The sequence below is a fragment of the Dermacentor albipictus genome, chromosome 1 (assembly GCF_038994185.2).
Source record: "Dermacentor albipictus isolate Rhodes 1998 colony chromosome 1, USDA_Dalb.pri_finalv2, whole genome shotgun sequence".
NCBI classification, from domain to species: domain Eukaryota; kingdom Metazoa; phylum Arthropoda; class Arachnida; order Ixodida; family Ixodidae; genus Dermacentor; species Dermacentor albipictus.
In genome coordinates this window covers 338,778,332-338,805,327 of record NC_091821.1, presented here as the reverse complement: position 1 = coordinate 338,805,327, position 26,996 = coordinate 338,778,332, and the positions used below count along the sequence as shown (strand labels likewise).

At 45.2% G+C, this 26,996-nt stretch overlaps 1 protein-coding gene across 3 annotated transcripts in view; it reads right to left on the bottom strand.

Moving 5' to 3' along the window:
- hop (tyrosine-protein kinase hopscotch) overlaps nucleotides 1-26,996 on the bottom strand; it is a 63,136-nt gene that overhangs the window by 17,427 nt on the left and 18,713 nt on the right. For all 3 annotated transcript variants that reach the window (XM_065432349.1, XM_065432414.1, XM_065432500.1), the window contains exons 8-18: nucleotides 24,963-25,249; nucleotides 23,807-24,045; nucleotides 22,626-22,838; nucleotides 19,771-19,892; nucleotides 19,538-19,682; nucleotides 17,197-17,353; nucleotides 15,019-15,400; nucleotides 13,363-13,471; nucleotides 12,437-12,641; nucleotides 2,541-2,662; nucleotides 1,618-1,787 (exon numbers count right to left, since the gene is read on the bottom strand). In XM_065432349.1, the coding sequence (XP_065288421.1) occupies nucleotides 1,618-1,787; nucleotides 2,541-2,662; nucleotides 12,437-12,641; nucleotides 13,363-13,471; nucleotides 15,019-15,400; nucleotides 17,197-17,353; nucleotides 19,538-19,682; nucleotides 19,771-19,892; nucleotides 22,626-22,838; nucleotides 23,807-24,045; nucleotides 24,963-25,249 (2,151 nt within the window). The remainder of the gene's footprint in view (nucleotides 1-1,617; nucleotides 1,788-2,540; nucleotides 2,663-12,436; nucleotides 12,642-13,362; nucleotides 13,472-15,018; nucleotides 15,401-17,196; nucleotides 17,354-19,537; nucleotides 19,683-19,770; nucleotides 19,893-22,625; nucleotides 22,839-23,806; nucleotides 24,046-24,962; nucleotides 25,250-26,996) is intronic.

The following is a 26,996-nucleotide window of genomic DNA, read 5'->3' as shown; positions in this document are numbered from 1 at the left end:
GGCCGTACTGGCCGTAGTAGCTTTACTGGCCGTCATACGTGCACAGGTAAACATGAGCACATCGTACTCGATGGCCGCAGAAACTGGCTGTCAAAATGCTGGAGTGAGAAATCGTGGCAGCAGCACCAGTGAGCAAATTGACCTTCATGTACCTCGCTTCAACACGAAAACCTCAAAAGCACAGCGCATAAAAAGCTACCGACACTATGCGCACTCTTCAAACATCGCAGATCACTTTGAAGATGAGGCCTGCATAGGTGCGCACTTTGACCATGTCACAGATCACTTTCTAGATACGGTGCCCACATGGCTGCGCCGTATGCAGCAGCCGCTGGAGAAATACGCCCCCCTCCCTCGTCTCATCCCCGTGCCTCACACGTGATAGAAGAGGGCGCCCTTCCGCCCCACCTTTCTCACTTGCACACATGAGATTGAGTCATGTTTGCCGGTTCACCCTCGCATGCTTTCACTCTCACATACAGAATAATGCGCGTGGCAACGATTTTATCGTCCTTGGACTTTATACGGAAAATCACGCCGCTGCTGCCGCTGACGGCAACGACAGAAATGTGCTTGGAGTGTCCTTATAATTGCTATCACAATATAAGTAAACCTGGCAAGCTCTAGTGACTCTCATTTGGAGCTTCAACTTAGTTCTGACAATACATAAGTGAAAAAGTAGACTTGGCAAGCTCTAGCAACTCTCGTATGAAGCTTCAACTTAGTTCTGACAGCACCTAAGTGAAAAAGATTTGGCAAGCTCTAGTGACTAGAGTTTGAGCCACTGCTAGCCTCTCTCGCATGGACATGGATAAGCAGAAGTACTGTGCCACCTGCACCACTGCGATTTCCTTTCCTCGAAGCACAAGGAACGGCACAATGCATGAAGGGCAACACAAGCATGTCTGACTTCTTTTTTAAGAATGCCAAGCTGCATGTAAAGTTCTTCTGAGGCCATGCTTACCTGCTGCTCAAAACTTCCTAAAAAAAAAAAGAAATTGATAACAGAGAATAAAAAATAACAAACTACTGATATTTCAATAACAAAAGCTGTTCGCAATGAATCAGCTGTGAAATAACAAAAAATTTTGGCCGTCTTCTGAAAGAAAAGAATGCCATTGGGAGGGCTAAAGGTTCCGCAACAAAAAAATTTTGCACTGCATTTGAAAGTACACAAAGAACAGCCTGGCAACTTTGTAATCACTGCAGCAAAAGAATGGTGAAAATATGTGAAAATGTAGTAAAATCCGTAACAGTGCACGGACTTAATTCATGCTGCTGTTCAGACGTCAAATTCAAGAAGGGGAAGATTGGCCATATTTTTCTTCCATTATCAATCAATAATAAAATAACGTGGATACAAATTTGAAAGAATATTTAAGCAGAAAGGGTCACAAATACATGATTTGGTGTAATCTTACGTCCAGACGGTGTAGTTGTAGTACATACTATATATGACGCAGTTATTCTGTAAAAAGAGTCGCTGATAAAAAGCGATTGCATTACAAAATGCGCGAAATGAGACATCTATGACCACACTACTTGCATAGCTTTCACAGCGCTGCCTGCTGTCTATAAAATGGAGTACAGGAGCAGTTCAGTAGGAGGCCATCGTACCATTTCATTGGAAGCTTGCGGTTCTGAGTACGGATATAGTAGTAGTGGTTGACCGTGAACTGGGCAAGGCCGAAATCACTGATCTTGACCTGATCTTTAGAAGCCACCAGGATATTCCTTGCAGCCAAATCCCGGTGCACAATGTGCTTCTCCTCCAGGTACTCCATACCCTGTTTAGAAGCAGTGTGAGAAATATCATTCTTTAAGAGTCTGTAAGTAGCGGCACAGTCTTCAGGAAACACTGCACTAAATACTTGTAGTGAATTGAAGTGTAGACGCGAGCTAGCTGATTGTATATATTTGGGTGGGCACAGCATGAAGGACGTAGATGTGTCGTTTTCAATGTGCCTTAGTGTCTGTTCGCGTCTCTAGAATTGTGCCCACCCAAATACTTGTAGTGAAATTACTAATATATTAGGCATTTGCAAGCTTTTCAGCAGTGAGGAATCCCCCAAGGTACAGTATTTATAAGTGTCACAGAATTCCAATTTGTTAGGGTCACACACATATACTATATATTAAAAAAAACCAGTTGTATCTTGCTAAGCATACGTGCAGATATTAGCGGGGAAAAAAAATCTATATCACATTGCTGCAAAAAAAGAACACCAAATTGGTGCCTCTGATGGGCCGGAAAAAGGTCTCCTGCAAATTTTGATGGCCTGTTGACACTGTGCACGTTGCCATGAAGCCACATCTCCAAGGCAAAATTTGCACATACAGTACTAATCTGCATCCTAGCATAAAGTCAGGGTGTGGATTCCTGATTGAGATAAAGATTCTTGGCTAATTTTGCACTGGTACTAACACGAATAAAGAATACAGTGCAATACTGCATGTAAAGTAGATTATATGCAAGTCTTCACAAAATGATCGCAAAGGAAAACCTGTGAAATTAAGGAGAGAATAAAGGAGTGACTCACATTAGCAATGTCCTCACTGTACTTGATGAGCTGGGGATGAGTCACCTTCTCTCGGTACGTCTGCAGGTACGTCAACAGGGAGCCCATCTCCAGAAACTCCATGACCAGCATCATCTCAGGCTCTGAATGAAGAAACCAAGACACACAAACATACAAATCAAAAGCAATCAGAGAAATTTGATTTGAAGCAAAGGGGGGCATTCTGTAAGAGTCCACCTAGTCGACTGTCCATTTCAACCATCGCTGATTGGCTGGGGCCGCTCATCTCCTTGCTCGTACAGCTCCATCCAATCGGCACATCAACAGCAGCCGAAATGGACAGTCCACTAGGTGTACTCTTATAGAATACCCCTCCAGGTTTCCTATGAACGGACCAGCAGAGGGGAATTCAAAGGCTACTTTACGCAATGAATGGAAACTATTAAAATCTATTTTTGTATGCTGCATTCTGTGCAATAGCTTGTGTATTCAGCCAGCATGAAGCGGGACCCTCTATAGCTGATTGAAAACAGCAAAATAACTGGCTGTAAGTGCTCTTTTATGTACATGTGCTACAAAGCAACACAACCTAATAAGCATTCTACCCTTAACGCAGGCTATTCGCCTATCACAAAATCTGTGAGCTAGATAGCAAATAATGTCAAATCAGTGGTTGAAGAGACATTAAAGCTTTTGGCTCAAATCTTGGTGCAGGCAAAAAGCTCATTTGGCACAGTGATAATCACTTTTGACACAGTGTCAAATGTACATCAATACACCTTATGGGTCTCAATATTACCTGAAATAGTTCACAAATATAGCTGAGCCAGCTTTGTGCATATCACTGCAGCATTCGGGATAAATATTACTAGGCTAGTTTCATTAGCATTTTATAGAATGCATTTTCCTGTGCGCATATCATGGTACAAAGCTGCTTCTACAATTTTTTACTTCCAACAGGCATTTGCACATTTGCTGTACCTCGAGCAAGCAAAAGAGAAAAAGGTAGTGGACCACTGACATGCAAAGAAGACCACATGTTATAAGACGCGCATAACTGCACCAAAGTTACAGCAACAAGATGCCTAGAGGTATCTTTACTTCTACCATGCAAAGTCTCTCCTGCATAACTGTGCATTTGGTCATATGAAAGCCATTTAAAACCACAGGATCTGCTCCTCTGATCATGCAGGATTGCAAGGAAGGTCCCCACTAATGGCGAGCTATTAGCCAGCATTTGCTAACACCCCTATTTTTTTCCTCCTCTTTCTCCTACCTTGCAGTTGAGTATACAAATTACAAATGGCACCGTCAAAAACAAGGCAAAACAATGGACGACCGAACATTATCTGAAGCTGCTTTCTTGATCAGGCAGCTTCCTTGAGTGAGCTCCGTGCCAGAGGAACCCAGAACTGGAACCCAGAAATGCACCACAAACAGGAAAAACAAGACTGCACACTGGCAGAGGATTGCAACTTCTGCCAGAGAGAAATACAACAAAAGAGCCAAAACAACAAATGGAGGACCGATGGCATCGGCTATATCTGCAACTATGGCTGCTTGGTTTCTTCGTGATGATGAAGATGATGATAGCGTGCTTTAAGTTTTGGTTCCAGTTTTACTAATGAGGCAGTTCTCGTGTTGTGCGTCTTTGGCACAGGCTTAGCACAACTTCCCACTACGATGCCATTTTGGAGCAGGATGGCACAAAGAACCATTCTTGCCACAATTTTGCACAACTGGAGCAGCTGTACCACTAATGTTGAATGCTTAGGTCAGACAAATTCGAATAGATTACAAAGATATTGTTATGGTGAAAGGAAAGAAGAAGGTGACATGAACCAGAAGAAGACGAAGACTGGCCCCTGCCTGAACGTCATATACACCAGTTGTAAATATACATTCTTTTACATGCGTGGGCCTGCTTTCTTCCTGCAACATTTTGATGGAAGGTGCGGGGTACAATCACGGAACTTTGCAGAGGACGTCAACTACCTGCCACCGCAATAGCAAATCAACCGACAAGCGACAATGCCTCAGCAGCCCGTGCCAACAGTCATCTTAACGGTCAAATTAACAGTCATCCATCCACAGGACACGGGGACACTTTGTGGCACGGACAACGCCGACGTCGAGGACTGGCTTACGATGCACGAGTGAGTGTGCGACAACAGGTGAGATCCAACAATGATGCTAGCAAACTTGATATTTTATCTGAGAGGAACTGCAAAGCAATGGTACGATACATAGGAAGCTGAGCTAACGAGCTGGGATGTCTGCAAAGACAAAATGCGAGGCCTGTTTGGCAGACCTGTCAATTGTCAGCTGGCAGGAAAAAAAGAATGTGCGTGCCATGTTCAGATGTCCACAGAATCCTATGTCGTGTACATACAGGATGTGCTGGCCCTCTGTCGCAAGGCTGATAACAACATGACCGAGGCAGACAAGATTGGTCACATACTAAAAGGTATTGTAGACGATGCCTTCGATCTCCTAATGTGTAAGAATTACACTGTGGATGCAATTATAAAGGAGTGCCGGCACTTCGAACAAGTGAAGGGCCACCGCATCACTCAAACTTTTGACAGATTGCCCAATTCCGCTGCGACGTCTTGCGAAGACCAGCTGTGGTTCGTTCAGCTGACGGTACCGGACGATATAACGCGCATTGTTCGCCAGGAGCTTTGGTCCCGGCTCCAGTTCATTCCGACTGTCAGGAAACCATGCCTGCTGTCTCCCTTATACAAGCGGTCCTTCGGGAGGAAATACCGTATATACTCGTGTAAGGGCCGCCCTCGTGTAAGGGCCGCACCCCAACTTTGAAAGCGGATATTTCGAAAAAAAAAAAACAAAAGTTCAAAATGTCCCGCCAGAAAAGTGTAGTTAGTTCATTTACAGCCAGATGGCGCTGCACGCTTTTCCGCTTTTATTCTACTTCCGCCGACGCGCCGACCACGCTGTTGACAGCGCGCCGCCATATTTGCCTTGTGCGGCCTCTTTGTTGGCATCGTTCCTAGCATCGTGTCGATACGTTGGCAGCGCGACTTCAGATCGGTGTCGTCGGTGTCACTTTGTTGGTTGTAGTGAACCCTGCAGAAGCCAGCGCACGTGACGGACGATGGGCCGGCATCTGAGATCATTCACTGCAGCATTTAAGCTGCAAGTGATTGACTATGCCGAGGAGCACGGGAAGCGGGAAGCTGGACGAAAGTACGACGTCGATGAGAAGCGCGTGCGTTACTGGATGAATCAGAAAGATGCCCTCGCCGCTACTAACAGGAGCCGAAAGGCGTTTCGCGGGAAAAAGTGCAAGTACCCGCAACTCGAAAGCGAGCTCGTCAACTACGTCGTCGACACACGAAGGGACGGCTACGCCGTATCGACTGACATGATACGCGTCAAAGCCCTCAGCATCGCTCGCCACATGGAAATACCCCCGGCACAATTCAAGGCAAGTCGGGGCTGGGCTACGCGGTTTATGAACCGTAACCAGCTTTCTATTCGGCGCCGAACGACGATTTGCCAAAAACTGCCGCGCGAGTACGAAGACCACGTCATTAAGTTTCATCGCTTCGTGAATGCTCTCAGGAGGGAGCATGAATACGACCTGTCCCAAATTGGGAATGCGGACCAGACACCTGTGTGGTTCGATGCACCGGAAAGCACCACAGTGGATTTAAAAGGTGCGAAAAGTGTGTCTGTGCGCACGACTGGTGCAGAACGCCAAAGGTGCACTGTGATGTTGTGCATCACGGCAGACGGCAGGAGGCTTCCGCCGTACGTCGTATTTAAAAGGAAGACTCTCCCAAAAGAGAAGTTCCCTCAGGGAATCGTCGTACGTGCGCAAGAGAAGGGCTGGATGTCCGAGGAACTGGTCGTTGACTGGATTAAGACCGTCTGGGCAAACAGACCTGGAGGGCTGTTACAACGGAAAGCCCTCCTTGTTTTGGACAGCTTTAGGGGCCACTTGACCGACCGCGTCAAGAACCGAGTTGCCGCAACTCGTACGGACTTGGCCGTCATTCCCGGTGGCCTGACGAGTGTGCTGCAGCCGCTCGACGTATGCGTCAACAGACCATTCAAAGTGGAATTTCGCCGATGTTACTCTGAATGGATGGCTGGAGGCGTCCACGAGAAGACCCCTACAGGACGGCTGAAGCGGGCGTCGCTCCAACAGGTGTGTGAATGGATTTTGAATGCGTGGCGTGCCATGTCAGTAGAAGTAGTTGCTAAAAGCTTCAAGGTAACGGGAATTTCGAACTCCATGAACGGCACCGAAGATGACCGTCTCTGGGAAGACGCGGACGCCGAGGCGAGCTCCTCCGAGAACGAGGACAGCGAAATGGAATCCGAATAAAAACATTTCTGGCATGTCATTTGTGACTCTTGCACTCTGCTACTGTTGCATAAACAGTACAGACCTTTGGCCTGTACTGCCTGTACTAAATCGGCCTGATTCGTGTAAGGGCCGCACCTAGCAAAATTTTCGAAGAAAAAGTGCGGCCCTTACACGAGTATATACGGTAGCAAGTTTGGGCATTCCGTCTCTCTGCTCGGTCCACCATACAAACACCTACCAGATTTCTCCGGCCACTCGATCCGACACGCAAAGCTTTCCGCCACTCCGTCGCAACCCAGCTGCCTGGCGCACAGTGGATGATAGACCCATCTGTTTTAATTGTTCCGGTATTGGACACATCGCCCGTCATTGCCGCAACCACTGGTCGTCATCTCCTCAGTGGTCGTCTCCGAATCATTACCGCCAAGTGCCAGACAATCATACTTTCTTGCCCTATACGCCGACTAGGAACATCTATGCCGACAGTGCTCCACCAAGACACAGCCGCTCCCTGTCACTGCAAGGTCGTAAGTCCTGTTCGCCTCTCGTTCACTGCTCTTCGTCCCTGTCTGCAACCGGTCGCTTCACTTTGGGAAACTAGGTGGTGCAGTTCCCGGAGGCGAAGCTGCAACTCCGACCCGGCCCACAAATACCCTGTTGGCCCTGCCTACACGTGGAAACCTACTGGACATTGAAGTTGATGGCATTCCTGTTACATCACTCGTTGACACAGGAGTGAAGCTTTCAGTTATGAGCACTGCTCTCCGTTGAAGGCTCAAAAAGGTTTTGACACTCGCCGTACCGTGCACTGTGTGAGTCGCCGATGGGAGTATTTCACTCGTCCTTGGAATGTGCACAGCACGTGTGACCATTGGGGGCCATTATACCGTTGTGTTATTTATCGTCCTTGAGCACTGTTCGCACAAACTAATTCTAGGCCTCGACTTCCTTTCGAAACACTCTGCCCAAATTGACTGCTCCACAGGTGTTGTACAGCTGGATCTCCCGCTTCCTCCCAACGCAACAACTTGTGCTTCACACTGCTTATGTTCTGCTGAGTTTGCAAGGCTGTCTCCACAGATGCCTACAAATGTCCTCCTGATGCCCTGTCCTCTCGTACCTGATGGCAAGTACGTAGTGTAGCCGCTTACTGACGCGGTTTTGTCACGCAATATTGCCCTACCAGGCACCTTAATCCGGATCGGCGAAAACTGCGCTTGCGTGCCCATCCTCAATTTTGGATTACCGTTGCATGTGCTGCCACACAGTATCGCCATAGCGCATATCACTCCTTTGGAAGAATTTGAGATTTCTTCTTTGACCTCTGAATCCTACCTCAGTACCAACGGACCTTTGTCACCCACTCCTTCGTGCCCGACGCCTGCGGACGATGGTAGGTCCACAGGCGTAAGGACGACACCTGTGGACCTTCCTTCCGAGCAAACAACAGCTCTTTGTCCCCTCCTGTCATCTTATCGGGATATCTTTGATTGGGACAACCGTCCACTGTGAAGACATCTGTTGTCACGCATCACATCAACACTGGTGACGCCAGCCCCATTCATCGGCAACATAACGTCTCCGCAACAGAAAAGACCATCATATAGAAAGAGATAGACAGGATTATGGACAAGGACATCATTGAACCTTCCAGTAGCCCGCGAGCATCACTGGTTGTCTTAGTAAACAATAAATACAACGCATGGCGCTTCTGTGTTGACTACCGTCACCTCAACAGGATAACAAAGAAGTGTGTTTATTTCCTGCCTGGCATTGATGACGCTCTTGACCGCCTTCACAGATCCCAATACTTTTCATCAATTGACCTCTGCTCCGGCTATTGGCAGATTAGTGCCGATGAGATGGACCGCGATAAAACCGCCTTTGTCACACCGGACGGTCTGTACCAGTTTAAAGTCATGCCCTTTGGATTATGCAATGCGTGCCAGCTTCATTCAAGTGCATGATGGACTATCTTTGCACGGCTTGAAGTGGTCTACTTGCCTCTGTTACCTCGACGATGTGAGCGTGTTTTCGCCGAACTTTGAGAGCCCCCTGTGGCGCCTCACGACCATACTCTCTGTGCTTCGCAGGGCTGGCCTTCAGCTAAACCCCTCCAAATGCCATTTCGGTTGCCGTGAAATTAGCATGCTCGGCCATCTCATAAATCCCGCCAGAATCCAACCTGATCCACAGAAAGTTCACGTCGTGCGAAATTTTCCTGTACTTTGTTCAGCAAACATATACATGTCCGTAGTTTCCTGAACTTATGCTCTTATTTCCGGCGATTTGTGAAAAAATTTGTTGACATCACTCAGCCTCTCACTGACCTTCTTAAGAAAGATGACTCTTTCTCTTGGAGACCACTGCAGAAGAAAGCCTTCTCTACCCTGATTAAGCGGCTTACAACTTCCCTGATTCTGTCATACTTTGACCCTTCTGCACCCACTGAAGTACGAACCGACGTGAGTGGTCATGGCATTGGTGCTGTCCTCGCTTAGCATCAACAGAGCCAAGACCGTGTCATTGCTTACGCCAGCCACCTTCTTTCCACGTCCAAGCAAAATTACTCCATTACTGAGAGGGAATGTCTCGCGCTCATATAGGCGGTCGCGAAATTTCGACCGTACCTTTTCAGTCGGAGCTTCTGCGTCGTAACCGATTATCAGGCCCTCTGGTGGCTCTCCTCTTTGAAGAACCCAACTGGATGACTTGTATGTTGGGCATTGCGTCTACAAGAATATACATTTTCTATTATGTATAAGTCAGGGCGCCTGTATACAGATGCTGACTGCCTGTTCCGCAATCCTGTGCATCAACCGGACGATACCGATGCAGACTCGGACGTCATTATTCTGTCCCTCTCTGGGTTCCTCCATATTGGCGACGAACAACGCCGAGATCCTGTTCTTCGAACACTTGTGGAATGCCTAAGCTCCTTGCTCAATGACCCGTCCCTCTGGATGTTCACCTTGCGCAATGGAACTTTATACCATTGTAGCGTTCATCCTGATGGCCCGGAGCTCCTCCTAGTCGTCCCCAAGCACCTTCGACTGACTGTGCTCCAGCAACTTCACGACACTCCTACTGCTGGACATCTGGGCATCACTCGTACTTACGACCACCTGCGGCGTCGCTTCTTCTGGCCGAACATTTATCGCCCTGTGCGCCGCTATGTCGCTTCTTGCGACCTGTGTCAGCGCCGGAAGATGCCTGCTATGCCTCCTGCCGGTTTGCTTCAACCAACTGATATCCCTACAGAATCCTTTTTCCGTGTGGGCCTCGACCTCCTTGGCGCTTTCCAATTTTTATTAAAAGAAACAAATGGATTGCTGTAGCAACAGATTATGCCATGAGATATGCCATCGCACGAGCGATACCAACCAGCTGCACTACAGATGTCGTCGACTTCTTACTATGTGACATCATCCTGCACCACGGCGTCCCTTGACAGTTACTCACGGATCGCAGTCGCTACTTTCTACTGAAGGTCCTCGATGATCTGCTCCACTCCTGTTCTACAGAACACCAGCTTGCTACCGCGTACCACCCTCAAACGAAGGGCCTCACTGAGTGACTCAGCCGCACACTGACAGAAATGCTGGCCATGTACGTTTACGACGATCACTGCGACTGGGACGTCGCCTTACCATACATCACCTTCGCATACAACTCGTCACGTCACGACACTGCCAGATTTTCCCCATTTTACCTTTTGTATTGTCGCATCCCCACCTTGCCCTTTGACACGTTGCTACCTTCCGCAGTACAATCACCCAGCACTGGATACGTTCGCGATGCTATTGACTTAGCTGCCCAGGCCCAAGATGTCACCCATCATCATCTCACAGTCTTGCAAGCTTCTCAAAAGCGACGCTACGACCTTTGGCACCGAGACCAACATTTTTTACCTGGTTCCCTTTGCCTTCTGTGGACGCCTTCACGTCACATCGGCCTGTCGGAAAAACTACTTTCCCGTTATTCTGGTCCGTATCAGATCTTACGTCAACTGTCCAACGTGACATTCGAGATCACCTCAGCCGGTCAGCCTTCATTTCCTCCCAACATCACCAGCGATGTTGTTCACGTCGTCAGGCTCAAGCCCTATGTCCCCCCATTAAGTGAAGCTCTATAACTTGCGCCGGGACGAAGCTAACCCAGCCGGGAGGATGGTGTTACGGTGAAGCAAAATAAGGTGACATGAACCAGAGGAAGACGAAGACTGGCTGTTGCCTAAATGCCATATACACCAGTTGGAAATATACATTATTTTACACTCGTGGGCCTGCTTCTTCCTGTAACAATATTCAGATCATGCACCAAAGCATAAATTAGGTCAGTTAATACTATACAGTAGAAGCCACTTATAACAATGCTCAAGTGCCAAGAAAAATCCCATTGTTATGACTGGATTGCACAAAAAAAAGCAGAGGGGGCAGACATTCAAACATTTTAATGCAACAGAAAGAACTACAGTTGAACCAACTTATAGCATTGGTGGGTATTAACAATACTCGGATATAACAATGAGTAGCTTGCTTACTCAGATGCAGCAAATCACCTTACAGTGAACTTTCGTGTGTGTGTTTTATGGTAAAATAAACCACTCACTACAATGTTCCCATGCTGCATTATTGACTATAACAGTCAAATCTGGGTACAGCACCGAAAATAAAAGGAACATGAAATCCGGAAAAAAAAACATATCGGCTGCTTCACCACATTTTCTGTCTCTCTTCCACCCCTTCGCTGATGTTGGACGGGAGAAAGACCGATGGAAGAGGGCCGCACAACGCCGGTAATGCGATGTGATGAAGACGTGCCGCGCAGTGTGCACGGCACAAAGGCGGGTGTGGCGAAGCAGCTTGTGTACCTTTTTTTTTTTCCTTCCTTTCTTCTAGGATTTTTTTTTTTTAATGCACATACTCAATAGCCTGATTTACAGAATTATTATAACCAATAACTTGACTTGGGAGCACTGTAGTAAGAGGTTTATTATGCCATAGAAAACACACAGAAGTTGATGGTGCATAGGTGGCTCATTGTTATATTGTCAAAACTCGATGCATTGTCAAAACCGGTAGTATTATAAGTGGGTTCAGCTGTAGCAATGCGAAGGAACATGCCTAGAAACAGCTATAAAATTTAGTAAAGAAGTCTAAAATTATGGGAAAGGGCTTGCAAGTCTACATCATCATTCTAACTACTATCAACTGATTTCAGATTCCAGTTCATGCAACTGCAACAGAAATATGCTGCTGAATGTGAAGTAAAGAGACGCAGTATCTCATCTGCAGTCGAGTGCCTGAAGTGCTTGGCACATGAGAAAAGGAGTGAAACCAGCACACAGAATATAAAAAAAAAAAACAAGACCAGTACAATGTAGCGATACCTTCCGCTCTATTCTATGCCACTCTTATCATTTACTGTTCATGTCCAGCTGATCCTTTTGATAATGCAGGCAGAGTGCCACTCTGACCGCTGATGAAACATGAAAAGGAATCACACTGGCATAGCATTGTTACACTATTTCGGCCTAGCACATGCTCAACATACCCAGGCAAAGCATTGCACATACCTTCAACAAGGCCCTTGATTTCGACAATGTTGGGGTGCCTGAGGCTCTTCATGATCTCAATTTCTCGCTGCAGGTCCCGCAGGCCAGACTCGGTCTGAAAGGACTCAAGCAAGGACGTCTTGCGCATGCACTTGACAGCCACCATCTCCTCTTGTAGGCCGGCCCATTTTTTGAGGGAAGCTGCGTACACCTCACCGAAAAAGCCCTGCACACAGAAGTTGTTGGCCACATCATGGATTCAGTTGGCAGCAAAATATGCACCTCATTTGCATTAATATAATGTGAGACCTCTTTTGTGTATGCGTGTATGCATTTTTGAAATAACCAGCTCAAGAGAGTATGTCAAAATTCATTTGAAACCACACTTCAAATGTTACTCAAAATCATGCAATGATAATTCTCCCGTGTCACTTTATTTGAAAAGCCCGCACCAAAGTGTTTGCTCGTCAAAATCTACTAAAAAGGTATCAGAAAGATATCCCATACATATATGCACTTGATTCAGTTCCATGACTATCCTATTCATATTCAATTTAGTCTAAAACATCAGCATAACCACATTACAAAGATGTTATCCTACAACAGAGCTAGGCACCTACCACAAAACCAACCTACGTTTCCCAGAGAACTAGATGAAGATGGTTTGTCTGTATTTTATATGCTATGTACCATTAATGAAAACTTTACAAGAAGAGGGCTGCATGAATATTCTAGCTTGGTAGCCCTGCAGAGGGTCGTGTTGGTCACACATTGGTAACGAACATGGCTGTGCATCTGCACTTCGCAGAAATTCAATTTTTCCGCTGGCTGTGTCCCGGTAAACTTCCGACATCAAAATCACGCTTACACACCACCAGCACAACGAAGTGCGTGCACTTGTTGAGAATGTGGATGCTCCACTTTCTCATTAGGCCTGCCTGACTTACCTGGCCAAGTGGCTTCCCTTTTATCAGCTGCTGACTGTCAATGACCCACGGTGAACCGGACTCTTCCACCAGGGGCGATGTGTTACCAAATGAAATGACGTTGTCTGCACTGAACATGGGAAAAGGGCAGGGGCGGTGGCACAATATAAGAGGTGCTATTGCAAATCTACAGCACAATGGCTACAGTACTACCAAATGTTTTTGCCTCTTATAGTTGTGCACTGCACAGCTAAAAATACTTCTCTACCTCTCTCTCCATTCTTGATTTTGTGCACTATGGTTACACATGAGTGAATTATGTACGGAGTGAGCAACAGTTCCCTGCCAAAACTATGCGAACATTATCAAGAGATCAGTTCATTATACTCAACTTTATCTTACACTCAATATTTTGCTCCCTGTACACTCACTATGATGTAATATGGTTGATTCAGACATAAATGCTGCCTAATGCCTCAAAACATACAGAGGCTATCAAGGGACAAAAGTACTCAAGAGAAAAATTTACGTTTTCAACTCTGATTGACATCACAGCTTTGTCATCCCAGATAATGGGCTGCAAAACAGCTGCTGTTAATTTCACAATAGTTTCTAAAACTAAAAGCAATAAAAATGAACTGTAAGGGTATGCAAATACTGAATAGTAGATTTCGAATCGAATATCGAATCGCATCAAGAAAAAGAAAGCCAAGTATCAAATAAGATATCTAATATCACAACATTTTTCACAAAAATTAATGCTTAAAAGTTTAAAAGGAGAAAATACAGTGCCGCACATTCTCGGGAGCCTCCTATAGCATTGCACAACAAGAAAGCAGCAGGCTATCAGTGACTTAGGTACATAAAAACCAATATATACAGTACTTCGTTAAGTGAACATTAAATTAGTACACCAGCACTGATTACAGCTCTGTTCTAGTATATGAAAGTTTGAATTTTTTTTTTATTTATAAATAAAATTTTTGTTCAACGAACTGCATTTTTTTCCTCTAAAACTAATAAATTAGTGATGTTCTGTTGCCAATGAGGCTGTCAGTTTAGTAGTGGACCTGTGCTTTAAGGCAATCCATTATATATTGCATAGAAAGCAAGCACCAAATTAGTATGCCATCACTGATTACAGCCCAGTTCTAGTGTATTAAGGTCCAGAAAATATATTCTTTTATCAATAGAACTGCTGTTCAAGCAACTGCTTTCTTCCTCTGAAACTAATGAATCATGACGTTCTGTTGACCTGAATACCAATGAGGTTCTCAGTTTAATAGTGGACCTGTGTTTTGCAGCAATCTTTTAATTATTGCATAGAAAGTTGTGCTTTGCAGTTTTTCTCCAAAATACAGTAGAGCTATCCCAACTTCAAGACAGGTGGGTTAATGTCACGCAAATCTTTGTGATGGACGAAAGGGTTGTGCATCCCATGACTCGATCACCGCTCTGCACGTGATTGAGTCGTATTTCAATGATGACGAAGACGCTCCACAATGCACACATGTGGCACTGCAGAGGTCCCCACACAGAACATATACAATATTAAAAAAATCCAAATAGTAGATACTAAATTTGCGAATCAACTCATTAAAATTTTCCCTATTCAATTGGATTCGGTGATATCTGAGTATTCGCACACCCCTAAAGAAGTGATATTTGACAACTTACTTCTCCTCCAAGCTGACCAAGCTCTCCACATCAATGCATGTTCCTATGTCTGACTGGAGCGTCACCTCTGACTGAACTGTTGATGTAGAGCAGCTGGAAAGGTTGTCATAGCTAACTTCCGATGAGTGCAATCGGAAAGGATTCTTGCCCCACTTGAATCCACGCCTTTGTGAAAGAGCCTCATTCGCTGAGGTGGCAGACATTCCGATGGGGGCATGGTGTTGCCTAATTGTTTCTAGTCTGCGATTCGTCTCCACGGACGCAAAAGACGGTGACGTTGCTTTCCCCAGCATAGGACTTGCTGGGTCTGCAGACAGCCCAGTTGGTGAAGAGGCTTGAGGGTAGACTGAGGCATACGAATGACTTCTTCTAGAGTTGTAGACTGGGGCAATAAAAAGAAGAGAAAGGAACAATATCAAATTACAGAACTCTCTCATTAACAGTGAGCATGAGCATTTCAGGAAAGCAAGATACTTCCATTTTTTACATAAACTCTCATGTTGCAAGTGATCAGCATTGACAAACGAGAGGGTGGAGCTAACGTTTCCACAAAGGGACTTGTCTTTGTCAGGGCGCCCTCACAGAGATGAGTTCTCATGTTGAAATGTTGGCCCAGCCTGAGACATCTCGTAATCGACAGCAGTTGATCACTTCAAGTCTTCACCTTCCTGCAAACTTTTGACTTGCTCATATTGCAAGTAGAGACACATAATATGCAATGCAGTGCAACAGTGAGCCCTGAGACAGTTTAGGGCACTTTGTTTTCTTACATTTCTGGCAGGGTCTCAACATATACTTGCATTGCATCTAAGAATCAAAATGCAGCCATAGTACCATAATATAAAATTAAATTTGTGACATAACAAATGCCCAGTGTGCAACATGCTTGAAAGTAACACATATTCAGTCAGAAGTTATGCTCTTCTAAATTACCGAGAGGAAGAAGCAACGTGATGCATAATGGACTTCGGTACTTTTGTCCACTTGCACCCCTAGGCAGTGCCTCTTCCCGAAAACCTGCAGCTAATGTTGATTGTTGTGCGGTTGTGGAATAACCGAGCTTGCCAATCGGTCAAGCCATAAAATGGGCTACTGCACTGAAATTGGCAGGGGCCGTCAGACTTAAAAAATATGACAGTGTCAAGAAAACACTTGTAAAAATTTCATTTCTCATTCTTCAATTTTTTTTCTTTCTTTTTTCAGATTTTCCCTGTCTGCAATGCATGTCATACAACCCAGGCAAATAGCAAAGGGTGCCGCTCCCACTCTCCACAGAAAAACTGCCTCTGCGTTGGCAATAACTAGGGGCTCTGGGAAAACTGTTCATCTAAGTGTTATCGGTTGTCTGTCTGCTCACCTTAGTACAACAAAGGCTTCGTGAGTGCTGGAGTTAGCAAGGGCTAAAGAAGCAACCAAATGGAGAATATTATCGACCATATTTTGAACACACTTTCTGCATGGCACAGTCTGGCATCGAACTGCGCTGGTGATCTGGCTTGTTCATCTTACCCTGGGCAACAAGATATGTTTTATAGTTAACGGTGGAAGTAGATACATAACAGTATGCATTTTGGCCAATAGAAGAGCGCCACCTTCAGGCGTACACCAGATGCTACACAGAAAATATGTTGAATTATATGTTTCATGTGGTCACTAATGCAGCCTCGACAAACTTATGGTTCTTGATAAGATCATTGGTGATGATAAACTCGGCTCTTCAGCCAATGATGAATATCACATGACACTACAGGCAACTAACCATCCATAATGCTTCAGCTGGAATGCATAATAATGCATCAGCATAATGCTTCAGCTGATGCTATCTTGCATCAGCCAATCCATCCTATTGCCTCCAAATTTCCTAATCTCAACACAAGCCTCTGCCATTCACTATTGCATTTTTCTTCCCTAGTTGCCAATTCTCTTGATTGACCACCAGTTATCTACCCTACCTATTACATGGCTTGCCCAACCTTCTTTTTAGCATCAACTAAAATGTGTCACATTATGCTAATTATGAACAGCTTAACGAATTCTTCTAACTCTCAATGCTTTCCTTTGTGTGTTGTTATTTGATTGCTTGCTCACACGGATGTCAGAGGAAGGCTATGTTTCTTGCTCCATGCTTTCACCCACAGCTGCGATTGTGGGGAAAAAAAAGTGAGGAGGTGTGGTTACCCTCATAAAATATTTGATTGATGTCTCGCATGACAGTCTGTGGCTGCGGCCGACTGTCCGGGTCCAACGACCAGCACTCTTGCAGCAGCAGCCGGATCCCGTCGTGTGTGTCAACAGGGATTGGCAATCTCTCCCCTTCCTTATACCTCCTTGTTGCCTAGAATTGAAGCAATGATTATGACCCTACATAAAAATTAGCATTTAGAACATTTTTCTCAAGTATGCCCTACAGACTTCTATATATACCTTGATTTCATTCACATAAAAAAATTATTATTAAAAATAAAAGAAACATGCACATTCCATGCACCTCAATGGTGTTCTTGCATTTCATTATCTAGTCCCAGGTGAAAATTCTGCCACTGGTCTTCAAGTGCTTTACACTGGTATAATCTATTTCTGAAGTGGTCCCAGTTGAAACAAACTGGTATGCTAATAGTAGTTTGAACTAGCACCAGTAGAAGGCTACTGATCTTCAACTGAAATTGAGCTAGTAATTTCAGCTAGTAGCTGAAATTGGTTCCAGTAGATAGCTACTGGTCACAACTAGAAAGGCATGTAGAGATACATATAGAAGTTTACACACTAGATATCATTGCACATACCTCGCAATAAACAAATATTTCAAGGCCTGTGGCCAGTTCACTGGCAGCTACTGCTGTCAGTCTGGCATGAACAGAGCAGCTAGTATTGAATAAAATACTTGAACTGGAACCAGTAGCAACCCCAGTTGCAAATTTCCATCTGGGTGCTTACGCTAAAGTTGCTGTTCACAAAGCCCATCAGGTCTAATGCTTTTGACAGATCAAAAATATAAAACACCACCTTCAATCGGTCTTTCTAGCTTCACTAAGTGTCCTGTCAGCATCATGGTACTAAAACAAAACTGTTATCTGGAAATTATGACAGTAGTGATTGGTAGGGGCATAGACATTCAAGACTGAAGAACACTAGTAATATTGCTAAATGCCGTCTGACAAAAAAAAAAAAACCATTTCTGGCACGTTTTTTAACTTTTTTATTCAATCAATAAATCCCTACAACTTGTGAAAAGCAAGAACAGGATCCAAAATCTAAAGAAGCAATAAGTCGAAGCATCTTTTACAATCGACATGAACACGATACTGCTATGCGATGCATTAATACTAATGGAGGTTGAACAATGTTCGCATAAGACTACCTAAATCCGTGGTTTTCAACAAGGTCTTGAGTTATCTTTTGATGGTTTGGTGCCAAAGCCACACACATAGATAAAAAAGTACAGTGCATACAAAGCTACTGGCACTATGCGAACTCTGCAAACGAACTCGCAGATCGCTTTGAAGATGAGGCCCGCGCAGGCGGGCACTTTTGCCATGTCGCAGATTGCTTTCAAGACACATGAGTGCCGGCGACACGCCCCTACAGCATCTGCCAAAGGCGTCTACTACGGTGTCCGTAATTCGCATGGCCAACGCCGTAGTAGACGCCACAGTTGTCTCTACTCTGTACAGAGCGGCAGGCGAGGAGGGCACTGAGACACCCTGGCAGCCACCGGATAAAAACGCCCCTCCTCCCTCGCCTGACCCCCAATGCCTCATGCGCCACAGGAGAGGGCACGCATAAGTGCCACGTTCCTCGCTCGCGCACGCAAGATTGAACCGCATTTGCTGGCTTACCCTCACATGCTTTCACTCATGCGGAACCTCACGGCAACGTCATAAAAGTGCCTGGAGTGTCCATGTAATTGCTATCGCAATAAAAGAGTTAAACCAACATGCTTCAATGATGACTGATTACTCCAGACGGGAGTTGCCACGAAAAGTTTTCCAGCAACCATTTGTGAATGACAACAATGCATAGTGGCTACCACTTGTGGTGACACTTAGGTAATCTGTCTTTCTGGCAAATGAACGAGTTAGGATCAAATTAAGTCACAATGTGGTGTTCAATGTCGCAAACACACAAGGACTATGATACAAGCTGTACAAGGGGGGGGGGAGGCTCCAGATTAATTTCAACCACCTGGTGATTTTTATGATGCACTTAAATCTAAATGCACGAGCTTTTTTTTTTCTGCATTCTGCCTCCATCAGTATGTGACCATGACGATCGGGAACCGAACCCTTGACCTCATGCTAAACAGCAAAATGCCATGGCCAATGAGCCAGCGTGAAGGGCAAGTGAATAAGTTGTATAGCGAAAATATTAGTTTTCTGGTTGCACTGTAACTGGGCATACAACACCTGCATGCGTAAATGAACATCTGCTGAAAAGCATTGAAACCGTTGAACAGCGAACCATATCTCCAACAACGTTTGACAGCATCACAACTGCGAACACTAACAAAATGCCACATCACCTCTGTGATAGGGACTCCTGCCATTGGTGGCTCCCCATAACTGAATATCTCCCACAGGGTTGTTCCAAAGGCCCAAGTATCAGCCTTGATGGACGATTTAGCCATGTTAAGGTTGTTGTAGAACTCGGGTGGGATCCAATGTATGCTGCAAAAAGATCAATCAAGGATAAGCCTTCACCCTGCAGCCAAAGAACCATGACTGTAACCAGAAACCCAGATCAAGCCCAGCTTACTCCTCATTCACGTAGACAAGCAGCCCTGGGTCTGAAAGCTTGACATAGAATGCATTGGCCTCGTGCTGAGAGACAAGAATATTTCGGCACCTGATCTTGCCATGGACACAGCCTTGCTCTTCCTAGGATAAATGTTGAAGAAAGGAAAGATGCATTATGTACACAATAAGGACACAATGTTCTTGAAATCATTCCACCAAAACCTTCTAGTATAGTATGTCACAACTCTCTTAGTGAGATAACAACAAACTGTTTACAACTTCACACATTTGCAGATGAGATAAAGTTCTAATGAGGGCAAAAGGCCTGAAATGCGATTTATTAGATTGGCAAGCACTTGCAGGATAAACAAAGTCAACTATACAAGTATCTTTGGTGAAAGACACTACCACTAGAACCACCTCGTCCTTGTGCCATCTCTATCAGTGCATACGTTAACATTGACCGCTACTGAAGCTTTGTCAGTAGTTTGGCATGCAAAACACATTGAAGTAGTAGTATAAACAACAGGCATGTACATGATTGTGCTGCTTGCTGATGCACCAAAGGGATCACAGCAGCACCAGCATCAGTCACCGCAGGCACGCTGATGACCAGTGACTGCCACAAGAAAGAATGTCCCTAGCTATCAATCTCCATAAGATGGAACAACAAAAACAGTCTTGTCGGCCTTGCAAGTCTATCCAAGAATGGGATGCCAGCATTCATTGCAGTTTTTGTCTGACTGCAGGTGACTGCACTCCTTTTGCGACATGCGTGCTTGACAGTGATGAAGGGGCCAAGTAGCTGCAGGATGACCCAGCTTTGCAATAGTATGCAGGAATTGGCTCTATCCAAATGCTATTTTCGATGTGTCATGTCTTGTACATAGACCCTGTCAAACATCTAGGCAGGTGTGCAGTCTGCTGCTCTTAACAGTGCCATGCAAGGAAGACGAACGATCACCAGAACTGACGGGGCTAAAAGTACAGCAAAATTTGTTTTTGCATACCTGGAGGGAAAGCAGGCAAAAAGCATAAGAACAGCAGCATGTACAAGATAATATGCATTAGTATGAGTGATAACAGTGGGAATAAAACGAGACTACACACCCAAGTCTGGAATACACTTCAGGGCAGCTCAACATTAACACTTTCCTGTTTGCACCTATTCCCACCAATAGACCATTATGAATGGTTGCAAATTCATAGTTTGCCGCTTTCCGAGCACTCTTGGACAGCTAGTGGCAGTTAACGGGTTATTTAGCAACTATTTAGTCAGTTTCGCTTCTCGGAATTCTTCTTCCGGCACGTGCGGAATTTCAAAGCACATCCAGAGAAGACCTTGGCCACTGCAATGACCACAACTTCCACATATACCATATACCACAACCATATATACCATATAGGTTGCACCCGTGTAACGGCCAAAAAAAGATTTCTAGGGAAGCAATAGAGTTCACTACGCCGATGCGACATGTGCGCATCAGTGAATTTTTGTCCGCTGTGTACATCCGCAAGCCGCTGCTAGACGGCGAGAGCAGCCCGTTCACCTCTGAGGCAATGGTACATCCAGGGATCCACAGTGTGCACAAGTCGCCGGCTGCACCAGCACCATTTTGACCAAAAGGTCTGGTACCGTGTAAAGGCCACATCTTGTCAAAATTGTGAAAAAAAAAAAAGTGCCGTCCTTACACGAGTCTATACAATAGTTTACAAGATAGCATCAGCATCTTAGCCACAGAAACGCTGCATTTCTACCCATTTTAATGAAATTGTGTAAGATCTTTTGGACTTTGAAAGCAGCACTGACACGGAAGATAACTTCCGTTTGTCAGACTTCCGAACAGAGTTTTGCTTTCTTCGCTAAACCGCTTCAAAGCTGGCACGCGCCGACATAAAGATAGTCTGCGTGTTCTAAAGGTTTCGTTTTTTATCTGCAGGATGTTAACAACCTTCATTCGAGTTCATTTGCCAGCTGCCAAGCAGTGAGTCAAGTTTCGCTAGAAAAGACGGCTGGATATTGTGCTAAGGCCTAGGTATTGTGCTAAGGCTAGTCACTAGGGTTAATTTTTCGGTTTATATCCCACAAAATTTTTTATGTAGAAAGATAATATTTACTGGAATATTGCACAGCTTCCCTGTGTTGAAAATGTATCTATTCTGAAAAATTTTTAAAGGTTTTTCTGTTCAAAGCAACAATGACATATTTATACATCTTTTTCTTCTTTCTACAAAATTTCTGCGTAGATATTTTATTTTCGTCAAATGCTTTTTAATAAACATGTTGTTTTGGAATAATATTAGCATTAAATGAAAATGCATTCTACTTCAATTCGATACTCTACACTTTAGTATCAAACATGCCCAGTGATAGGAAAAAGAAGCTATGTACTATTAGACTACCCAAGAACTGGTGCTTTTCTCGCAGGCAGGAAGTGTTAACAAGGTTTTACTGCAGTGAAAGCTGGCAGCCAAAACAACAGTCGACCAACACTGCACCACAGCACAGCCCATTCATACAAAAGCAACACACAGGCTGTGAGACAGACCATAGTGGTGGGCTTCCAATTAATTTACTCACCTGGGTTTCTTTAACGTACACCTAAATAAAAGTGCACAAGCGTTTCTGCATTTCACCCCCATCGAAATGCAGCCACCGTGGCTGGGAATTAAACCTCACGCACAGCAGCAGAAATGCCACCGCCACACAGCTACCATGGTGGATGACCTCCCACAAACAATACTGATGGTTTACCAACTGGTAATTAGGTCAGGGCTACTGGGCAACTTTGAGAAAGACACAAGGAGCGGGAAAATTACGTAGCCTTGTTGGCAAGCAGTGCCTTTCAGCAAGGTGGCAAATCCATAGCTCACCAGGTACCAGAGGGCACGGGCAAGCCCCTTCGCCGCTTCAACCAAGTCAACGGCTTGAAGTTGAGACCTGTGCTGATGCAGATAGGCATCCAGGGAGCCCAGAGGCAGGAACTCGCACACCAGGCCAAAACTGCCCGAGTGCACCATGCCGAGGGAGTTCACAATGGCTTCACACTGCCAGAACAGCATCCGGTCACACTGCACCATGAACTCCTGTGCACAGGGACAAAGGAATGGCAGCTGGTGTGATCATATACACTCCGTTATTAAAAACAGTCTACTCTGCCACATAAAAAGACAAATTAAAAGGCCACTTGCCCACCCCTAAAAGATGCCAGAAAATCGTCTTTGCTGTCAAAATACAGACAGCAGCAGGGTTGGTAAACATTGACATTTAGCCATGCTGCTAGTGACGTATCACTATTATACTGAAAACATAAAGCCAAATACCAGCACTGGTACTGACATGCGGTGACGCTGTGTTCAAGCAGAGCATGGCAAACTCTTTTTGCAACAAGAAGCCATGTTATACTAGTTCACTAGAATAAAGGTGTTTGCAATGATATAATCATTGCAAAGACAATTTTGCCAATGAAACTGCGTAATCAAAATAGCAATCAGGTATACATGGCCTGAAGGCAACGCACAAGCGAATGGAAACAAAGATCCTCGTCAGCAGTTGTGCCCATTTTACCCTTATTTGTCCTTGTCTATTTGTGCACCACAGTTTTCAGATAATTCTGCCTATTTTTGTGTCCATCAATATTTCACTAATATGAGAACATTCTGCAATGTTAACACATTTTTTTAGTTACAAGGGAACAGCGCAGGGGAAAAACAGATGAAGAGAGAGGCATTAAGAAGACACACACAGCACTGTATGTGTCTTCTCTGTGCCGTTCTTTGACTTCATCAGATTTCTGCACTGTTCAACCCCTATAACTATGAACAACCAACAAGCTCAAGTGAAAACTCTGCTCAACCTTTTCATTTTACATTATGTGACAAGCTATTACCATCAATGGTGCTGGTTCCATTGATATTTCTGATTTCATTCATACATGTAGGGCAAAAGTTGCCCAATCATTTGGGATGTCAAGACACTGAAAATTTCTGTCCTGTTCACCAAAACATCAAGGTGCCCAGTTGGCAACTAAAAACTAGCTGGAAGTTCCACCCACCTTGAGATGGCTATCTTCAAGGTGGGGTTTCAGAGCTTTGACAGCAACCTCTCGGTACTGGTTCCGTTCCCGGTGCAGAAACGCCCGCCGCACAACGGTGAACTTGCCCGGCAGCTCGTCCTTGCGATTCTCTGTGAAGACCAGTGCCCCTGAGTGGATGCATTCGCGAGGCTCTCGCTTCAGAGCAGACTTTTCCACGTCGAGAGATGGTGGGCGGCACAAAAGTAACTGCGTTTTGTCTGCAAAGAGGAAAGAAAAATTACCTTAAGAATCATCACAAAAAGTGGATGTTTCAAGATTCTCCAAATGAGGATATGCAAGATACTACAGTAGTTTACAAAGTTTAGACGATGTCAAGTGGCACAAGTGAAGCTGGCAGCTGCAATGTTTTCATTATGAGGATGTTCTCATGGTGGCAGGGAGGCTGGGAGCCTCAGGCCTATTTTAGATGTCAGGAGTTCCCAAATGTACTCGTCTCATGGGCACTGTTCTTGTTTCGCAGGTGCTAAAATCAATACCCAAGCTGACTCATACCCCATTCACATGCTTCCTACACAACTGAAATGTTGACATCCCGTTTCATTTAACACAACGTGTGCCTTCGAGCAAGACTTATCAACTCTGGCCTATTCAAAGAATAAGTACTGGAAATCGCTGGATGTACATGCTCAATTTGAATTAAAATGACTTTGGCTAACCTCACCTGCCTTTTATTGCCAAAAACAAAAAAGTGTTCTGTACGGAATAGCACTGCGCAATAAAGCTGCCCAGATTATTAAGATAACCCACATAGGGACAAGGTATGAATCTACAATCTCACGAATGAGGAGGGGCAATTCACACAACAGCATTGTGCACAGAGAAACCTAAATTATCTGCAGTAAACAGCTGGCCAATATTGTTTCTTTTTTCTTTCTTTTTTTGTATATATGAGTAAGAAGAAGGCCTCACTCAACGGTAACAGTTTTCAAGGAGCACCAGAAAGTCATGACTATTGTTAATCCATTATTAGGATGGTGAAAGGCCCAAGTGAAATATCCAAAGTAAACCCTTACAGAGAAACAAGTTCACAGGAGAGAGGTCTAGAGGTTAGAGGTTAAGCGAGGCAAGTCAAAATGTTAAGCAGAGTCAGTGAGGAGATGCATTTTTTTCTCACCATATTCAGACGGAGGCACACAGTATCCCAGCTCTACCTCAAGGGTGGGGCGAATAGCCTCACTGATCAGCTTTGCGAGTGTTGGATAAATGCCATCTTCCGGTGCAGATTCATCCAGTGCAAAGCGCCCATCCTTGAGCTGCACAATGCGCAGGGTCTCAGGTGCCGCATTCTTTCCCAGAAAATCCAGTCGATACTCCCGGTAAACGGACGAGCTCTGCCGAATCAGGTACCAGCCTGCTTCGTGCCCTCCTTTCTCCTGCAGCTTCTGGTAGGCAAACTTGGCCCTATGATGAAAAGCAATGGTCTTAGCTCTATTGAAGTGCACTGTGTTTACAAGTAGAGAGAAACTAAATTAATGAACAACTGGAATTGCGAAAAGAATGCTGTTTTGTTCCTGCAACCTAAGTCTATGGGTTGAAACTGTAAGATACAGTTGAATCTTGATAATTCGAACTCGAAGGGGCATAAAAATTTTTTTGAATGAAAAGGAGGACTTGTTCTTGAAGTGCTCCTGCACCATAATACGATGCACGAACAGTGCGAGTTCTGAAATATCACGGCGCACAAGCACACAGCGAGCAAGGACCATGAAACTGCTCACACCGGCCAACGCTCACTTCCCCCAATTATGGCATTAAACGAAACTTCAGGGAGTGGGCTAAGCTGGTGCTGGGCTGGCACAAAGGCTCACGTACGCAGAGACTATCGAAGCTGAAGGAGTTACGAGGAAGTTGAAAGCCAGGATGAATGGATCAGAATTTCGAGGAGGGGCAGGCGGGAAGCGGATTTGCTTTCGCACCAGCTTGATGGATGACACTAATTACCTCTGCCACCTAAGCCCCCTTACTGCTACTGCACAGTTGCCGAGGCCAGACTGGGCCTCTGCCGCTGCTTCCCTCTGCATGCTCGCTTGCTTTTTCTTTCGTCTGCCGACAGATTGGCGCTGCATTTACGTTCTTCATTCTGCGTTCTTAACGTGTCATGTCTTGTGAAGATGATGAAGTCATTGCCACTGATCATAATTATGTAAGTGTGCTCCCCTCTGTTGTGGCGTCGCCGCGTGCGAATGATATGGAGAATGAGGTACTGGGTTTCGTCTGCATGTCCTTGTATTTAGGGTTCATCTTGTTGTGCAGAATCAGATGTGACGCACTGTCTCTAACAAACTTTCCATCAAGACATCTCAGTTTAGACTCATCATTGTAAAAAATTCGCCGTTTCACTCGATAGGCAAAGCATCGATTACAATAGCAAATTAGTGGACAGTTATACGAAGCAAGGATAGTAGTTTTATTGGCTGCATGAACTTGTAAACATAGGCATACTAACTAAATTAAGAAGCATGGTGTTACGTGCGCATAAGCAAACACGAACACATCTCACTCGATGACCACAGAAACTCGCTCTCATAATAGAGACTTTTAGCGTGTCCGGTATTCGGGCAAGCACGGGCGGTTTTCCGGTTTAGCGGGGGCGTCAAGGTGAGCAGCCAGATTGGTGGCGCCAGCTGGTGGTGCAAAGCTCAACCACACAAACACAGAGCTAATTACTATATTCTGCTTAGCAGCTGGCGTAAATTTTCGACAGTGGCGTAATCGTGTTCACAATTATGCCGCTGCCAAAAATTTGCACGAGTGGCGAAGCAGGATATGGTGAGTTACTGCAGTTTTAGCTATGCGTTTGTCTGGTTGAGCTCTACAACACCAGGCAGCTTCCCCGCTCACGTTTACGCCCCAACCATCCGGTAATCCGCCCAAACCGCTCCCGTTTACCGGAATAGCGTACAAGCTAAAAGTCTCTAATGCTGGTGTGAGGAAATGCGGCAGCAGCAGCGAGCCAAGTGACATTTGTGCTGTCTATCACTTTAACAGTGAGCACCGAGTACACACAGCACACACAAAGCTACCAGCCGCTGACACACCTAGACTCTGCCCCCAACACAGATCCCTCTCAAGATATAGCCACGCAACCACACGCAGCCACCAAATACGCAGTTGCAGCCGGAGTAGAGCGCCGCCCTCCCACTCTACC